This window comes from Gymnoscopelus microlampas (genome assembly GCF_963454915.1).
Source record: "Gymnoscopelus microlampas genome assembly, chromosome: 4".
Taxonomy (NCBI): Eukaryota; Metazoa; Chordata; class Actinopteri; order Myctophiformes; family Myctophidae; genus Gymnoscopelus; species Gymnoscopelus microlampas.
Genome location: NC_139941.1, coordinates 41,673,480 through 41,686,251, shown reverse-complemented (window position 1 = coordinate 41,686,251; position 12,772 = coordinate 41,673,480). Strand labels below are relative to the sequence as shown.

The 12,772-nt window shown below is 42.6% G+C and overlaps 1 protein-coding gene across 1 annotated transcript; it reads right to left on the bottom strand.

The window, feature by feature from the left end:
* Positions 1–1,764: 1,764 nt before the first annotated feature.
* Positions 1,765–12,477, bottom strand: asphd2 (aspartate beta-hydroxylase domain containing 2). The gene is made up of 4 exons (XM_084056320.1): positions 12,138–12,477; positions 8,806–10,023; positions 8,313–8,426; positions 1,765–4,285 (listed from the first exon to the last, which is right to left on the bottom strand). Exons 2-4 carry the CDS (start codon positions 9,662–9,664, stop codon positions 4,176–4,178), a joined length of 1,083 nt encoding a protein of 360 aa, XP_083912446.1. The 5' UTR covers positions 9,665–10,023; positions 12,138–12,477; the 3' UTR covers positions 1,765–4,175.
* Between the last annotated feature and the right edge of the window lie 295 nt (positions 12,478–12,772).

Genomic DNA, 12,772 nt, shown 5'->3' with positions numbered 1-12,772 from the left:
CTAATATAAAACTACATCTACAAGAAGGAAAGCTGTTGTGTTGCCTGCTGTAGGAAGATGGCTATAACCCCATGACATTTCCAACCTCACTGATCCCCCTTTCCTCTAATTAGGTGACCAGGCAAGGTTTCAGCAAAGTGCTGAAACCTGTATTGTTTTTTGTAGGATTATTATTATTACCCCTCTTATATCCACAAATAATCTGTATCTCAGAAACCAAAGACCAATAATAATAATAACTAGAAAAAGTGCTCCTCGGAGCACAAGTCTCCGCCAGCAGACTTGTGTTGGGAATGTTGGGAATGTTCTAATTCTTATGTTCTAATTAGAACATGTTACTGTGTCATAGTAACATGACACAAGTGTCCTATCCGTGTCCTATCCGTCTGTTTTATCCAAACCTTAGTTGGATAAAACTAGTATCCCCACCTGGAGTTACTGTATAACTGTCCTATCCGTCCTGTCTGTATAAGTGTCCTATCCGTCCTGTCTGTATAAGTGTCCTATCCGTCCTGTCTATGTAAGTGTCCTATCCGTCCTGTCTGTGTAAGTGTCCTATCTGTCCTGTCTGTGTAAGTGTCCTATCCAATTGTTACAGTATCCGCCATTTCTCAGCCATTTCGTGATTATTCCTGTCTTACCTCACTTTGAAAGAGGCAGAGACTCTTTCAAAGTGACACATGTATTTATAGCCCGTTATATGTCACTAGCCAATCAGATCACACTATTTCACCGTATTGTCAAGTGTCACGTGAGGCTCGACCAATGTTTGCTTGGCTGACGGAAAGTGAAAACAAACTCTCCTGGCGGAGACAATAATAATAATAATAATAATAATAGAGGGGCAAGAGCACTAAGCCTAACCATGATACTGACCTGATACTGACCATGAAACTGACATGATACTGACCATCCAAGATGCTGCAGATGTTCTATTACTCTGTAATAATGGCCAGTGTCCTCTTCTTTGCGATTGCCTGCTGGGGGGGGGGGGGGGGGGGGGGGGTTCACATGAAGGCTGTGGACACGAATAAGCCTAAACAGGCTGTGAGGAAGGCTAGTGGCTCTGTCGTTGTTGGGGTTATACTGGACAAGGTGGAGGATGTGGTGAAGGTGCGTGTATAGAGGAAGCCGGAGGCCATCAGGGCCAACCACTCCCACCACCTCCACATGGGGATTGAAGAGCGAGTGAGTGACAGGAAGGACTTACTCCTTCCTCTACCCAAGGATGAGGCTGTACGGGCTTTGCCAGCCCTTTGTGCTGTTTGCTATGAGAATGTATAACGAGGCACGCAAAGGGCAACGGTAACTGACTCTCTATGACTTAAGTTGCATTACGACGTTGTACGACAATTGTAACATCCAATCTGTTATCACCTGTAACATTACCTGTGGTCTGTGCTGATGTCATAGCTACAGGCTTACGTTGCTACTCTTTTTCACATGAACACATTTGAACATCTGTGGAGAAACCTAAAAATCACCATTGAGATCTGCAAGAAGAAAAGGGACCTGCCCAAATCCAGGTAGCCTACTGCAAAGTTGTAGAGGCGTCCCAGGAAGGCTCAAAGCTGGAAAAGTACCAAAGCTAAGCTTAAGTACTAAGCTGAAGAAGTACTAAATAAAGGGTCTTGAATACTTATGTAAATTACATACAATTACAATTTCAGTTTTTTATTCTTAATAGATTTGCAAAACTTTCTAAAAAATGAATTTCACTGTCATTATGGGGTGTGTGATTAATGTGTAGATTGATGGCATTTTTAATTCATCAATTCTAATTAAAGTCTATAACACAACCCTGGTGGAAGTCAGGAAAAGGTGAAGAGGTCTGAACACTTCCTGAAGCCACTGGCACATATACAGTATGTTATGATTAATTCACTGAAACAAACAGACAGCATGCTGGGTACAACTTCCCTTGAAAGGTTGACTTAGATTAAAGCCAGAGTGATTCAGTGCAAACCAAAGCTTACATTGTAAAATAATACCTATTTATATACGTGATCCCCTGATCAGGGGAACAGTATGGAATTCTGTGTCCCAACATATCACACTGTACACATATCATCTAATAACATTTATAAACCATAGCATATCGTATGCTCCTCTCAGCACAATGTCCTTGTAATTTCTATCCTATTCAGAGCCAGTGATGTTTCTGACAACTGCTGGTTAAATGAAGATACTTCACCATTTATTAAATTCACATAAATATTCTTCAATTTTTTTTACAAGAACAACTTAAAGACCCAATCCTTAATACAAATGTAAACAAAATGGTAGCCCCACCATACGTATAAAGCTAAGTTATGGGAAGGTTCTTTTTCTTTTTTTTTTAGGTTGATTGACAGTGCTCTTGTTTTAAGGCCTGATTATTTTTTATTTTGTAAACAGTTTGTGCCATATTACTTGTAAACATTAGGAATAAAAATATCTGTATCTTGAATTATGAAGTGATGGAAAGTTGCAAACAGCTATTTTCCAATTGAGTACTGTACACTCATCCACGATTTGTTCTTTGGGAATTAAGGATTGTGACTTTAAGAATGGATCATTTCACCATATGGTTCTTCAATATTACAGATGGATAAATAAAACAAAAACAACAACTCACCGAACAATATAAATATCACTTGATAAACATTGAAAGAATATACAAATCAGATCTGGGAATGATGTCACAATAGTTTTTTTTTTTTTGTAATAGAAGATGGAATGCTATATGTCTACCTGTAAATCAAGACAACACAAATATTACATGGTTGAAGACAATCATTTCAAAACATCTCCAATTGAACATTTTTCTTTTCTCCAACTCTATGTACAGAAATACAAACCTGATATCAAATACAACCAAATTACAACAATTTTGTTAATTTACCAAAACACTTCTCTTTGTTTTACAGCACAGGCTGACTCAGAATATTTTTTTCAAATCTAAAAATGTGCTTATCTAACCATTTCTTGTGAAAGGGGAGCACAATTAACATTCACACCACCAGCATAGGGATAATGAGCAGATATGGGGAATGATTCTGTAAACATTCGCTTTTAATGTTTGACACTGGGCCTCACTTATCAATTTATGATATGATCAGCTTGTTGATAACTATGTTGCCGTATTCATCAGTTTGATAAATATGATCACATTTGGTTGAGATGGCTTACGTATGCAAGCATGACCACATTTGTTTTTACAAAACCAGAAGAAAAAAGCAATGATGAAAATCTGTCTGATGAAGATTACTAATATACATTCAGGAAGTTGTGGAGTAGACTCCACATTATCAGATTACAGCCACCAAATGCCAACAAAATGCAACAAGATGTTATCCAGTTAAACACTTAAGGCCTTTTTCAAAAATAGAAGATCGACAAGCTCACAATGCATCACATTGTGACACGTGAGCTTATAGATCTGCTATTTTTGAACATTTGTGAAGATTTTTGAACATTCTTGGAACGCTTCACCTATAATGACATACCCAATAGGGGCGCCAGAGTTAACATGGTTAAAGGAAATATTTTTCCAGGATGACAAAGAACTTCTCTGTAATAATTTGAGAGAAGGTCAATTATTTTATTAACCAGCAATTAAAGATAGAGAAATGTTTACCATTATGGACAAATAGGAGGTCACATGGTCTTTCATTTGGCAACACAATCTTTGACATTGAGAACTCTGAAATGACTAAATCAGTATCACCGTTTTTTTTATTTTTTAAAGTGGATCAATGTCGATGCTCTGTTTAAATGGTGGCAGGGTTTTTTTTCTGAGTAGAGTTGGGCTAAGATCTTTGATGCAAAAAGACTTGTTTGATTGTTGGATGTGATGATGAAATGTTCCATTCTGAAATTAAAAAACTGTAACTAATCACACATTTCACACATACATTTCATGTATGTGTATACATGTATACTATACATGTATAGTTAAACAAGCAACATACAATCAGATTGATAAGAGAGGCCCATTGTTTGGTCAGTCCATAGCTGCTGGGAAGAGTCACAATGAGACAGAGAATATGTACACAGTGAATGTGAGCATTGGTCTGGAGACTGAAAAAGAGTTGCTCCCCAATCCTACAGACACTGTTCATCACTTGTCTGTCTCTTGCTTAGATATGGTTTCACACTCACTCCTCAATCTTTCTCTCTCTCTCCTTCTCTTCTCAGCGACCAGGAGTAAAAATGTAGTCTAAAGCCTGTCTCTCAGCAGCAGCCACATTTGGGTGCCAGAGGTCCACCATGAAGACCACCCTGGGGCCGTCCTCTGCAATGCCTGCAAACAGTGGTAAGAAAGATAGAACAACACAGTCACATATTTTATTTTATTTTTGTTTATCATCTCTGCTAGGTGGAGATCTTACATTTGCTGTGTGTGTGTGTGTGTGTGTGTGTGTGTGTGTGTGTGTGTGTGTGTGTGTGTGTGTGTGTGTGTGTGTGTGTGTGTGTGTGTGTGTGTGTGTGTGTGTGTGTGTGTGTGTGTGTGCCTGTCTCACAAAGTACTAAACTGATCTGCATCATGTCTTGTGCATGCTGCCAGCAGCCTCAATTCCCGAATTGCACTATGTCATATTAAAAGTAGGAATTGAAAAAAATCCCCAAAAGGTAGCACATCCCAAATTTCAAATCAATGGAGGACAAAGTACTCACATTTCCATTTTTTTATTGGCACACACCAATGAACGAACACTTACGCTTTTCGGCTAAGAGCCTTCATGAGAGCAACAACTATGTCATATTTGTGAATTAATGTTCTGTCCACCAATTTAATTCATACAGGCGTGAGAGGTTTGCTGTCACAATCTACTACTGTAGATCATCATCTGCCATGCTGCACGTGTCGTGCGTAGTTTGTAATTGTGTCATCAAAACATGCAATTTGTGATAGATAAAAAGCTAAAACATTGATTCAAATCATTTTATGGCAAAACTCGGTTATTCTGTGAAAATACATTGTTTTGAAATTTGCTCAGCCTGTCAACTTCCTGAAGGTTCTTTACTTTTCCCTGTGTTTACTTGTGTAAAGCAGGACCATGGACAGCGATCATACAGCAGTTAAAATGTCTTAACAGTTACTGGTTAAACTGTTAACCATTAACATCCCTAATACCCTAATTGAATGGTTCCACCTCTTCTTCAAGCACCTGCTGCCTTTTGTTGACTGTGGATTCACCCACATCCAAACCGTATCCCTCTTTCATTTTGAGTAAGCTCTCACTCGTCACCCCCCATCCCAATTAGTTTTTTCAATGGATCAGCACGTATCAGGCAGATGACCTATTTCTGATTCAACACGGTGAGTATGGCTGAAAGCTACAAGTTTGTATGCCTGCTATGGCCTGTCTGGTCTGGTTGCACCATAATGATGTAATGACACATATTATATCCCTTCTCCTCTTTGCCCTGTGCCTTTTCATACAGTGCACAACCCAAAAGCATTGTCATCACGACAAGACAGAATGATGGACAGAGGGAGGGCATGCTTCTTGGCATAGATTTGCGCTCTACTATAAGCACACCTTTCTAGGTTCAGTTTAGTTGTCTCCACCAGGCCAAAGGCGTGGCCAAGACTATGTTTTGCACCCTATCTGTCCGTCCGTCCGTCCGTCCGTCCCTGTCCGTCAGCAAACAAGTTGCAAGTTACACTGGTGATTGGTCCGACGTTCTAAACAGCACACAGGTAGACGAATCCTGGCTTAGTTTCAAAACCAAATTCATTCAAATTTTGGACAGTGTGGCTCCCATGAAAACCATCAGGGTCAAAACCCGCTCGGTACCATGGATGAATTCGGACATCCTTACTGCCATGAAAGTCAGAGACAAAAAGTGTTCTGAGCTTCATAAAAGTAGGATCAAACTAGCCAAATGTTTTAACAAAGGTCTCGAATCCCACGTAGCTAAACTGGAAAAGGAAAAAAACAAGCTAAGAAACAAGGTAAATAGCATGCTCCTGTTAGCAGAAAAAAGCTACCTCGATGATAAGATTGAGGAAAATCAAAAAAAAACACGAGAGCTTTGGAAGCTACTCAAGAACCTCCTAGGCTGCAGCAAAAAATTGAAAACCAGGCTTTCAAACTTAAGCCTCAAGGTGAATGACACTCTCATTTCATCCAAACACGAAGTGAGTAAAATCCTCAACATATTCTTCACGACCGTAGCCTCAGATTTGGTTGAAAAACTTCCTCCACACTCTGGGAGATATGGTGAGGAGTATGTTGTCTCATTTTACGAAAAACAGGGTGTTTGCAAAGATGACTTTAAACTCTCCCCTGTGAAAACAGAAGAGGTGTTTAAAAAATTGAGTGCTCTTCATCAACACAGAGCCACAGGCCTCGACAATATCCCCCCCAAATTTCTAAAAGACTCAGCCGCCTCCATTGCTCCAATCATTACCCACATATTAAACCTCTCCACCACACAGGGACAGGTCCCCAACGACTTCAAAAAAGCAAGGGTGACCCCTCTGTTCAAAAAAGGAACCCAATTAGACCCTGGCAACTACCACCCTATTTCTATTCTAAGCTCCATCTCGAAAGTCATGGAAAAAATAGTCTATGAACAGGTCGACAAGTATCTTGCCGAGAAAAATCTAATCTACAAATTCCAATCTGGCTTCAGAACAAACCACTCCACTGACACATGCCTTCTCTATTTGAACGACTCTATCAAACAAGAGATTGAAAAGGGCAAATATTGCGGCATGGTCATGCTGGACCTCCAGAAGGCTTTTGACACCGTTAATCACCCAATTATGATCAATAAGCTCAAAGCAATAGGTTTTGATGACACGTCAGTGAACTGGATGAGATCCTACCTGGAAGGGAGGGAGCAAGTGGTGGAAGTAAACGGCACCCAGTCCCCCCCCCTCCCAGTGACTTGTGGTGTTCCCCAAGGAAGTATACTAGGACCCTTACTGTTCCTGATATATGTGAATGACATGTCGTCAGCCTGCGACTGCAACCTGTTCCTGTTCGCAGATGACTCGGCCCTGCTAGTCTCGGACAGGGACAGGCTGCAGGTTGAGAAAACTCTCAGCTCTGAACTCAACAAGATCTGCATCTGGCTCTCCGACAACAAGCTCTCATTACACCTGGGCAAAACGGAATGCATCCTCTTTGGGTCCACTCCTAACCTCAGAAAGGCAGAGAGCTTCACGATCAAAGCGGGTGATGATATCATCAAAAGAAAAAACGAAATTACCTACCTGGGCTCTATCTTGGAGGCTGACCTCTCTGGTGACAAAAATGCTGAAAAAACGATCAAAACGGTCCACAAAAAAACACGCTATTTGCGGAGTATTGATCGTAAAGTCAGTAAGAAGACTCTGAAGACTCTTGCAGTGGCCCTCATACAAGGTCATTACGATTATGCATGTACTTCATGGTATCACAACACCTCCAAGGCCTTAAAAACAAGGCTCCAAACATCCCAAAACAAACTTGTAAGGCTACTTCTTGGCCTCAACTACAAAACCCATCTAACCCCTGATCATTTTGATAGGATTGGATGGCTTAGGGTTGCGGACAGAGTACAGCAACTTGCTATGGGCCTGGTCTTCAAGATATATCACAACATTGGGATCCCCCTGTATTTGTCAAAATACTTCCAAAATGTTAATGATGTCCATGATCACAATACCAGAGGCAGCTCCACAAACCTTGTCCAACCCTTTTTTGGCTCAACAAAGGGAAGTAACTCGTTCTCATGCTATTCATCAAAAATGTGGAACGCCCTACCAAAAGGAGTAAAGGAGTGTAAAACCCTACTCTCTTTCAAAACAGCCCTAAAGATACACCTTCAGGAGGCTGCAATTGGAAAATGGCCCCTGTCTAAGTCCTAACCTAACCTACCCCCCTACCCCCCCACCCTCTCTCCTTCTCCTTTTGTACATATTTCTCACTCTTCATACCAGTAACCTGTAAACTGATTGTATGACATTCTATAGTAGTTGTGTATATCTGTCTGTCTCTTATATGTCATCATGATTTGTGTGCATGGGGAACTCATTTGAAACAAGCTCAGTGCTTTTATGAGTCTTCCAGTTTAGTAGACCTTGTATTGTGAATTTGAACTTCCATGTACTGTTGTTCTCATGTCTTACTAAATAAAGTACATCAATCAATCAATGTTTACAAATGCAACAGTTTTTTTTTTAGAACATGCCATGAACTTCCCATGAACTATGATCAATCAACTCTTCATTTAACAATAAGACAATGAGCTAATAAATAATAGACGATAAATAGATAAAACACCACCACTAAGAAGTGGTGGTGTTTGCAAATACTGTAAATTATTCTCACCCTCATGGAATGCCCTGTGGAGGAAGGAGTCATCAAAGAGCAGACAGCTGCCCGCAGACCAGCACTGTGGTTCTCCTCCAACCACCAGCTCACAGGCATTGGGCACTTTAAGACCTAGAAAAAAGTGGTCTTTATTAAATGTTTCAATCCAAAATAAGCCATTATTTGAGGTAACTGTTCCAAGAACTGGCTAAATCATTTGTATTTTAATATAATTTACATCTGGCATGAAGGCAACATCATGGGTTGTCATGAGGGTAATGAGTTATAGTTACATTTCTGAGGATAGTGATCAGTGTTTTTCAAGAGGAGTGTTTCACTCTTCTTCACCTATCATAACATTGTAGCATACCGTATACTAATGAAAAGGAAAAATGCCTCATAGAATAGTCAACATTACTATTTTTAATGGCATCCTGGCTCAGGTGCATGTATGAAAGCACTGACCAACAAAAAAAACTGATGAAACCTTCAAGACAGTTCATTCCTTTACCAAGGTGGCAGCGTAGCCTGACGTTGGTTGGCCCATAGTGCTCAGTGATCAAAGCCCCGGGTGTCAGCACGGAGAAGCATGCATTTCCAAACACGTTGTTGGCGATGAAGGTGCGCAGCTGGCCCAGCACTCTCCAAGCCCGGGGACACCGTCTGGCATTGAGTGCCAGCGGAGTGCCTTGGTTGACCAGGTAGTAGGTCCACCACTGGCCATGAGGGGTGTTGTTGGCTTTCCATCCGGGAGGGAGAGACGAGACCCCCCGCCCTGGAAGGTGGTGGTAAATGTTCTCAAACTCGGCCAGGAGAGCGGGAAAGCTTCGCTCCAGCAACTCTACGTCATGTTTCTGTGCGTCCCGTGAGAAGAAAGGGGCTGAGGGCAGGTCAGGGAGGAAGAACACCTCTGGCCGCTGGATGGTCGGTCGGCTGGTGAGATATCGACTTTGGTCACGGACCCCTTTATGCACCCTTCCCATACCTGACCAGGTGTAGCGTTTGGCGTAATCCTGCAGGCTGTGGTACAGCCTCTGGTTCAGACCCTCCCCAGTGCTGGTGCAACGGAAGCACTCTGAGGACTGGCAGTAAGCGAACCCATTCTGCTCCTCCGCCGTTGACGCCTGCCTCCCTTTAGCCCTCCCACCTCCCTCTGAAGTGATCAACTCACCCCCTCCCACACGACTGGACTCTGTGCTGTAACGCCCATGCAAGGGACTGGATCTGTGCTCGCGGCCCACCCTGTAACAATACCACACAAAGAGGAGCAGCAGACACATAGCGGTGCCAAAGGCACTGGACTCACACTCCCTCATAGACTGCATCCCCCCGGCCACCATCTCCCTCACCCTCTCCAAAGACCACTCCATTTTGGCTCTTCTCTAGGCCGCTGAGTCGGATGGAGGGATTGGGGAAAAAAAGTGCTGAATCTGATGAAGGATCAGTTAAGAGGCCAGTCTGGATTCTGAGTGAGAGGAGGCCTTAAACACATGCACGATGTTCCGTTGAACCTGATCTCCGGCAGCTCTTATCAGTCCCCCCTGCAGTAAACAGCTTGATGTGACGTGATGTGACACTCTCAGTCTCCAGTATTAACATTTCAGCACTCAGGGATGAGGGAAGGTTCTCCCCGCCGGTATGGTGTCTCGCTGTGCGGTATTTGTGCTGCTCCCTCTCATGTACATTTAGACAGATGCAGACAGACACCACACCTCAGGGTATCTGTGGTCTGGAGGAGAGAGAGGGAGAGAGATTGAGAGATTAAGAGAGAGAGTAAGAGAGAGAGAGGGGGAGGTGAAGGAACGCAATTAATAACATCCAATGTGTGTAGGCTGCAGAATAGTAGTGTTAGCTTGTGTTCAGCATGCAGAATGAGATAAAGCGACTGCACACAGATATTACATAATTTCTGAATTCTGCCACTACAACTCAACTGAAAATATCCCCTCCCTAGTGAACTATAAAAACACCTGCTGCAACTCAAACCCACACTGTACTTTTCCTGCACACACATTTTGAAAGCAATTCAGCTCTTCCACACATAACACCCCTGGCCTGTGCTGCGCTGTACAAAACCATGAGTCACTCACGGGCATATTGCTGCTGCATTTAACATAGGCTAAATCTATCTCTCTCTTCTTCTCCGCGCTGTACACGCGTGCACCGGCCACACGCGTGCGCATACACGCACGGCGAATTATGTAAACGTAAACACAGAGTTGATATCCACCCACCCACACGATGATATGCTTTCACAGCAGCCTGCTCAGTGGAGAGCGGACTGCATAAACGGGTCCTCAGGGGCTCTGGCGCGGCCAACTGACTATGTAGCTAATAATCAATCTACCAAATAGGTGAATGCATACATGATTGTATAATGACAGAGCATGAGGAGATGTTATGCAATGCGTCATCATTGTGTGTGTGCAGAAGAGCTCCACACACTGCTCTGGTATGATCGCACCAAAAATGGTCTGACAACCAACCCTGCTGCTCATACATCTAACTCAGTGGTTCTCAACCTGTGGGTCAGGACCCCCAAGAAGGTCCCCACATGATTTTTGGGGGGTCCCCAGATGACAATGAAGTGACAATTTAAGGACTTTTAAGACCTTAAAAAGAAAGAAAAGAAAAAGACCATTACTACATCGAAATGTACTATAAAAACTGGCAGAACATTGGCCAAATTGTCAAATAATATAAGAAAGAGACAAAAAATGTGAAAATAGCGGATCTACAAGCTCACAACGCCTCGTAAGTGAGCTATTTTCACAATATTTGTCAGTGGAAACGAAAATTGAATGCCCCTCAACTCCTACAATTCCAAGTGCTTATCAGGGTGGGGGGTCCCCAGTTCAGATATGATTATTTTGGGGGGTCAAGGGCTGAAAAGGTTGAGAACCACTGATCTAACAAAGCACGGCCTGCTTGGACAGCTAATATTACACTCCCTTTCATTTTGACATAAAAGCCTAACATAATAGTCGTAGTCTGCTTGCTACGTTACGTAGTACGTACACCGGTGTCGCTTCCCAAAAAGAACAGTTATTTTTGGCAAGCGACACCCTCGCACGATGGCGATCTATAGATGAGGTGAGACGCACACCCCTCCTCAACAGGACAGTTCCGAACGAGGCGAGACCGAACGTTGAACATTTACGATGCAGATGCACAAATCCATCTGAAAAACCCATCTCTTTCTTCTTTCCTCTGTTTAGGTGTCCCCTTACGCCTCATTTGTACTTCGTACTACGACGGTGTCGCTTTCCGATCAGCACTGATTTACTATGGAAAGCCAAATGGGTCACAATTCGTCTAATTTTTCCTTTGGCCTATGGATTGGTGTCAAGTCAACGCCTCGGCTGGTCGCCAACGTTTATAAAGGCCGTTTACAATCACCAGCGGCAAGCGACACCGTATGTACGTCGTTCGATTGAGTAACAAAAAAAGAGAAAAAAAAACAAGCTCTGAAACCAACTGTTTACCATGATGCAATGGGGTGATGCGCTGCAGTCACCAGGCCAACATGTCACATCATCAGCATCATCCCACAGATGGTGATCAAAAACAACTGACAGTAGGCTATTATGTCGTGATCAAACGGTGCCTCGATCAAAGTAGCTAAACAAGCAGCTCGCATTGGAAGGGCCTGTCATTGTTTCGTCTTTTGTGGCTAAACTAATGCTTCATTTATTCTTTAGTCTACTTTGTTGCGCGCCGATGTCGTGCGCCGTAAATCGCCGATCTCCAAGCTGCTTTCGGCGCGCGACACTGGCATGCAACTGCAAGTAAGTATAACAACCAAGGCTTTAAATGGTAAAATTGTTGTTGCATGATCCATACCTATGGTTACTGTGTATCCAGTGGAGGAGATCAGATGCGTACAGGCGCACATACAGGTGTTTCTCCTGGGCAGCTCAGCGCTGCGCACCACTGCAGTGCAAAAGGTTGACGGACATCAGTCGCGAACAACATCCTATGATGAAATATGTCCAAAACACACAATAGAAGCTAGACTATCCTAAATGAGATTGACGCGTGTCTTATTCTATAAAAACGTAACGTAAATATGTTTCGTCAACGGCTTAAAACATCTTATAAGTACAGAAAAGAAGCTTCCAATCCGTAGTTTAAAGAATATTGTTGTAAATATAGCCGCACCAAGCGAAGCAGCCTGCTTCCGTATGGCTGCCAATGGCTCAACGAGCTATTGGTGACTCGCCCATCGACTGTTGTTTGGCTTTACTAAGTACTACATTTCCCAAGATGCAACGCGAAGACGATATCGATGGTGCACGCACATATTAAGCAGCAGCGGCCACTCGGCAGTTTTTTTCCTGTGAGGTCGTGATATATTAGTAACATTAAAGTAGAAGACTATAGGTCTTTTAAAGTTAAATTAAAGTTAATACAAAAAAACATTGACAGTCTGGACGCACGGCCATAGTAGCCTATATCAATATATATATTTTTTTAAT

What these genes read in the sequence shown, in the direction of transcription:
- asphd2 (XM_084056320.1), bottom strand. Translation starts at nt 9,664, where the DNA reads ATGGAGTGGTCTTTGGAGAGGGTGAGGGAGATGGTGGCCGGGGGGATG. An exon ending in CAGGCTACGCTGCCACCTTG is followed by an intron (nt 8,427 to 8,805) that starts GTAAAGGAATGA and finishes ACTTTTTTCTAG; the next exon opens with GTCTTAAAGTGCCCAATGCC. An exon ending in CCACAGGGCATTCCATGAGG is followed by an intron (nt 4,286 to 8,312) that starts GTGAGAATAATT and finishes CACTGTTTGCAG; the next exon opens with GCATTGCAGAGGACGGCCCC.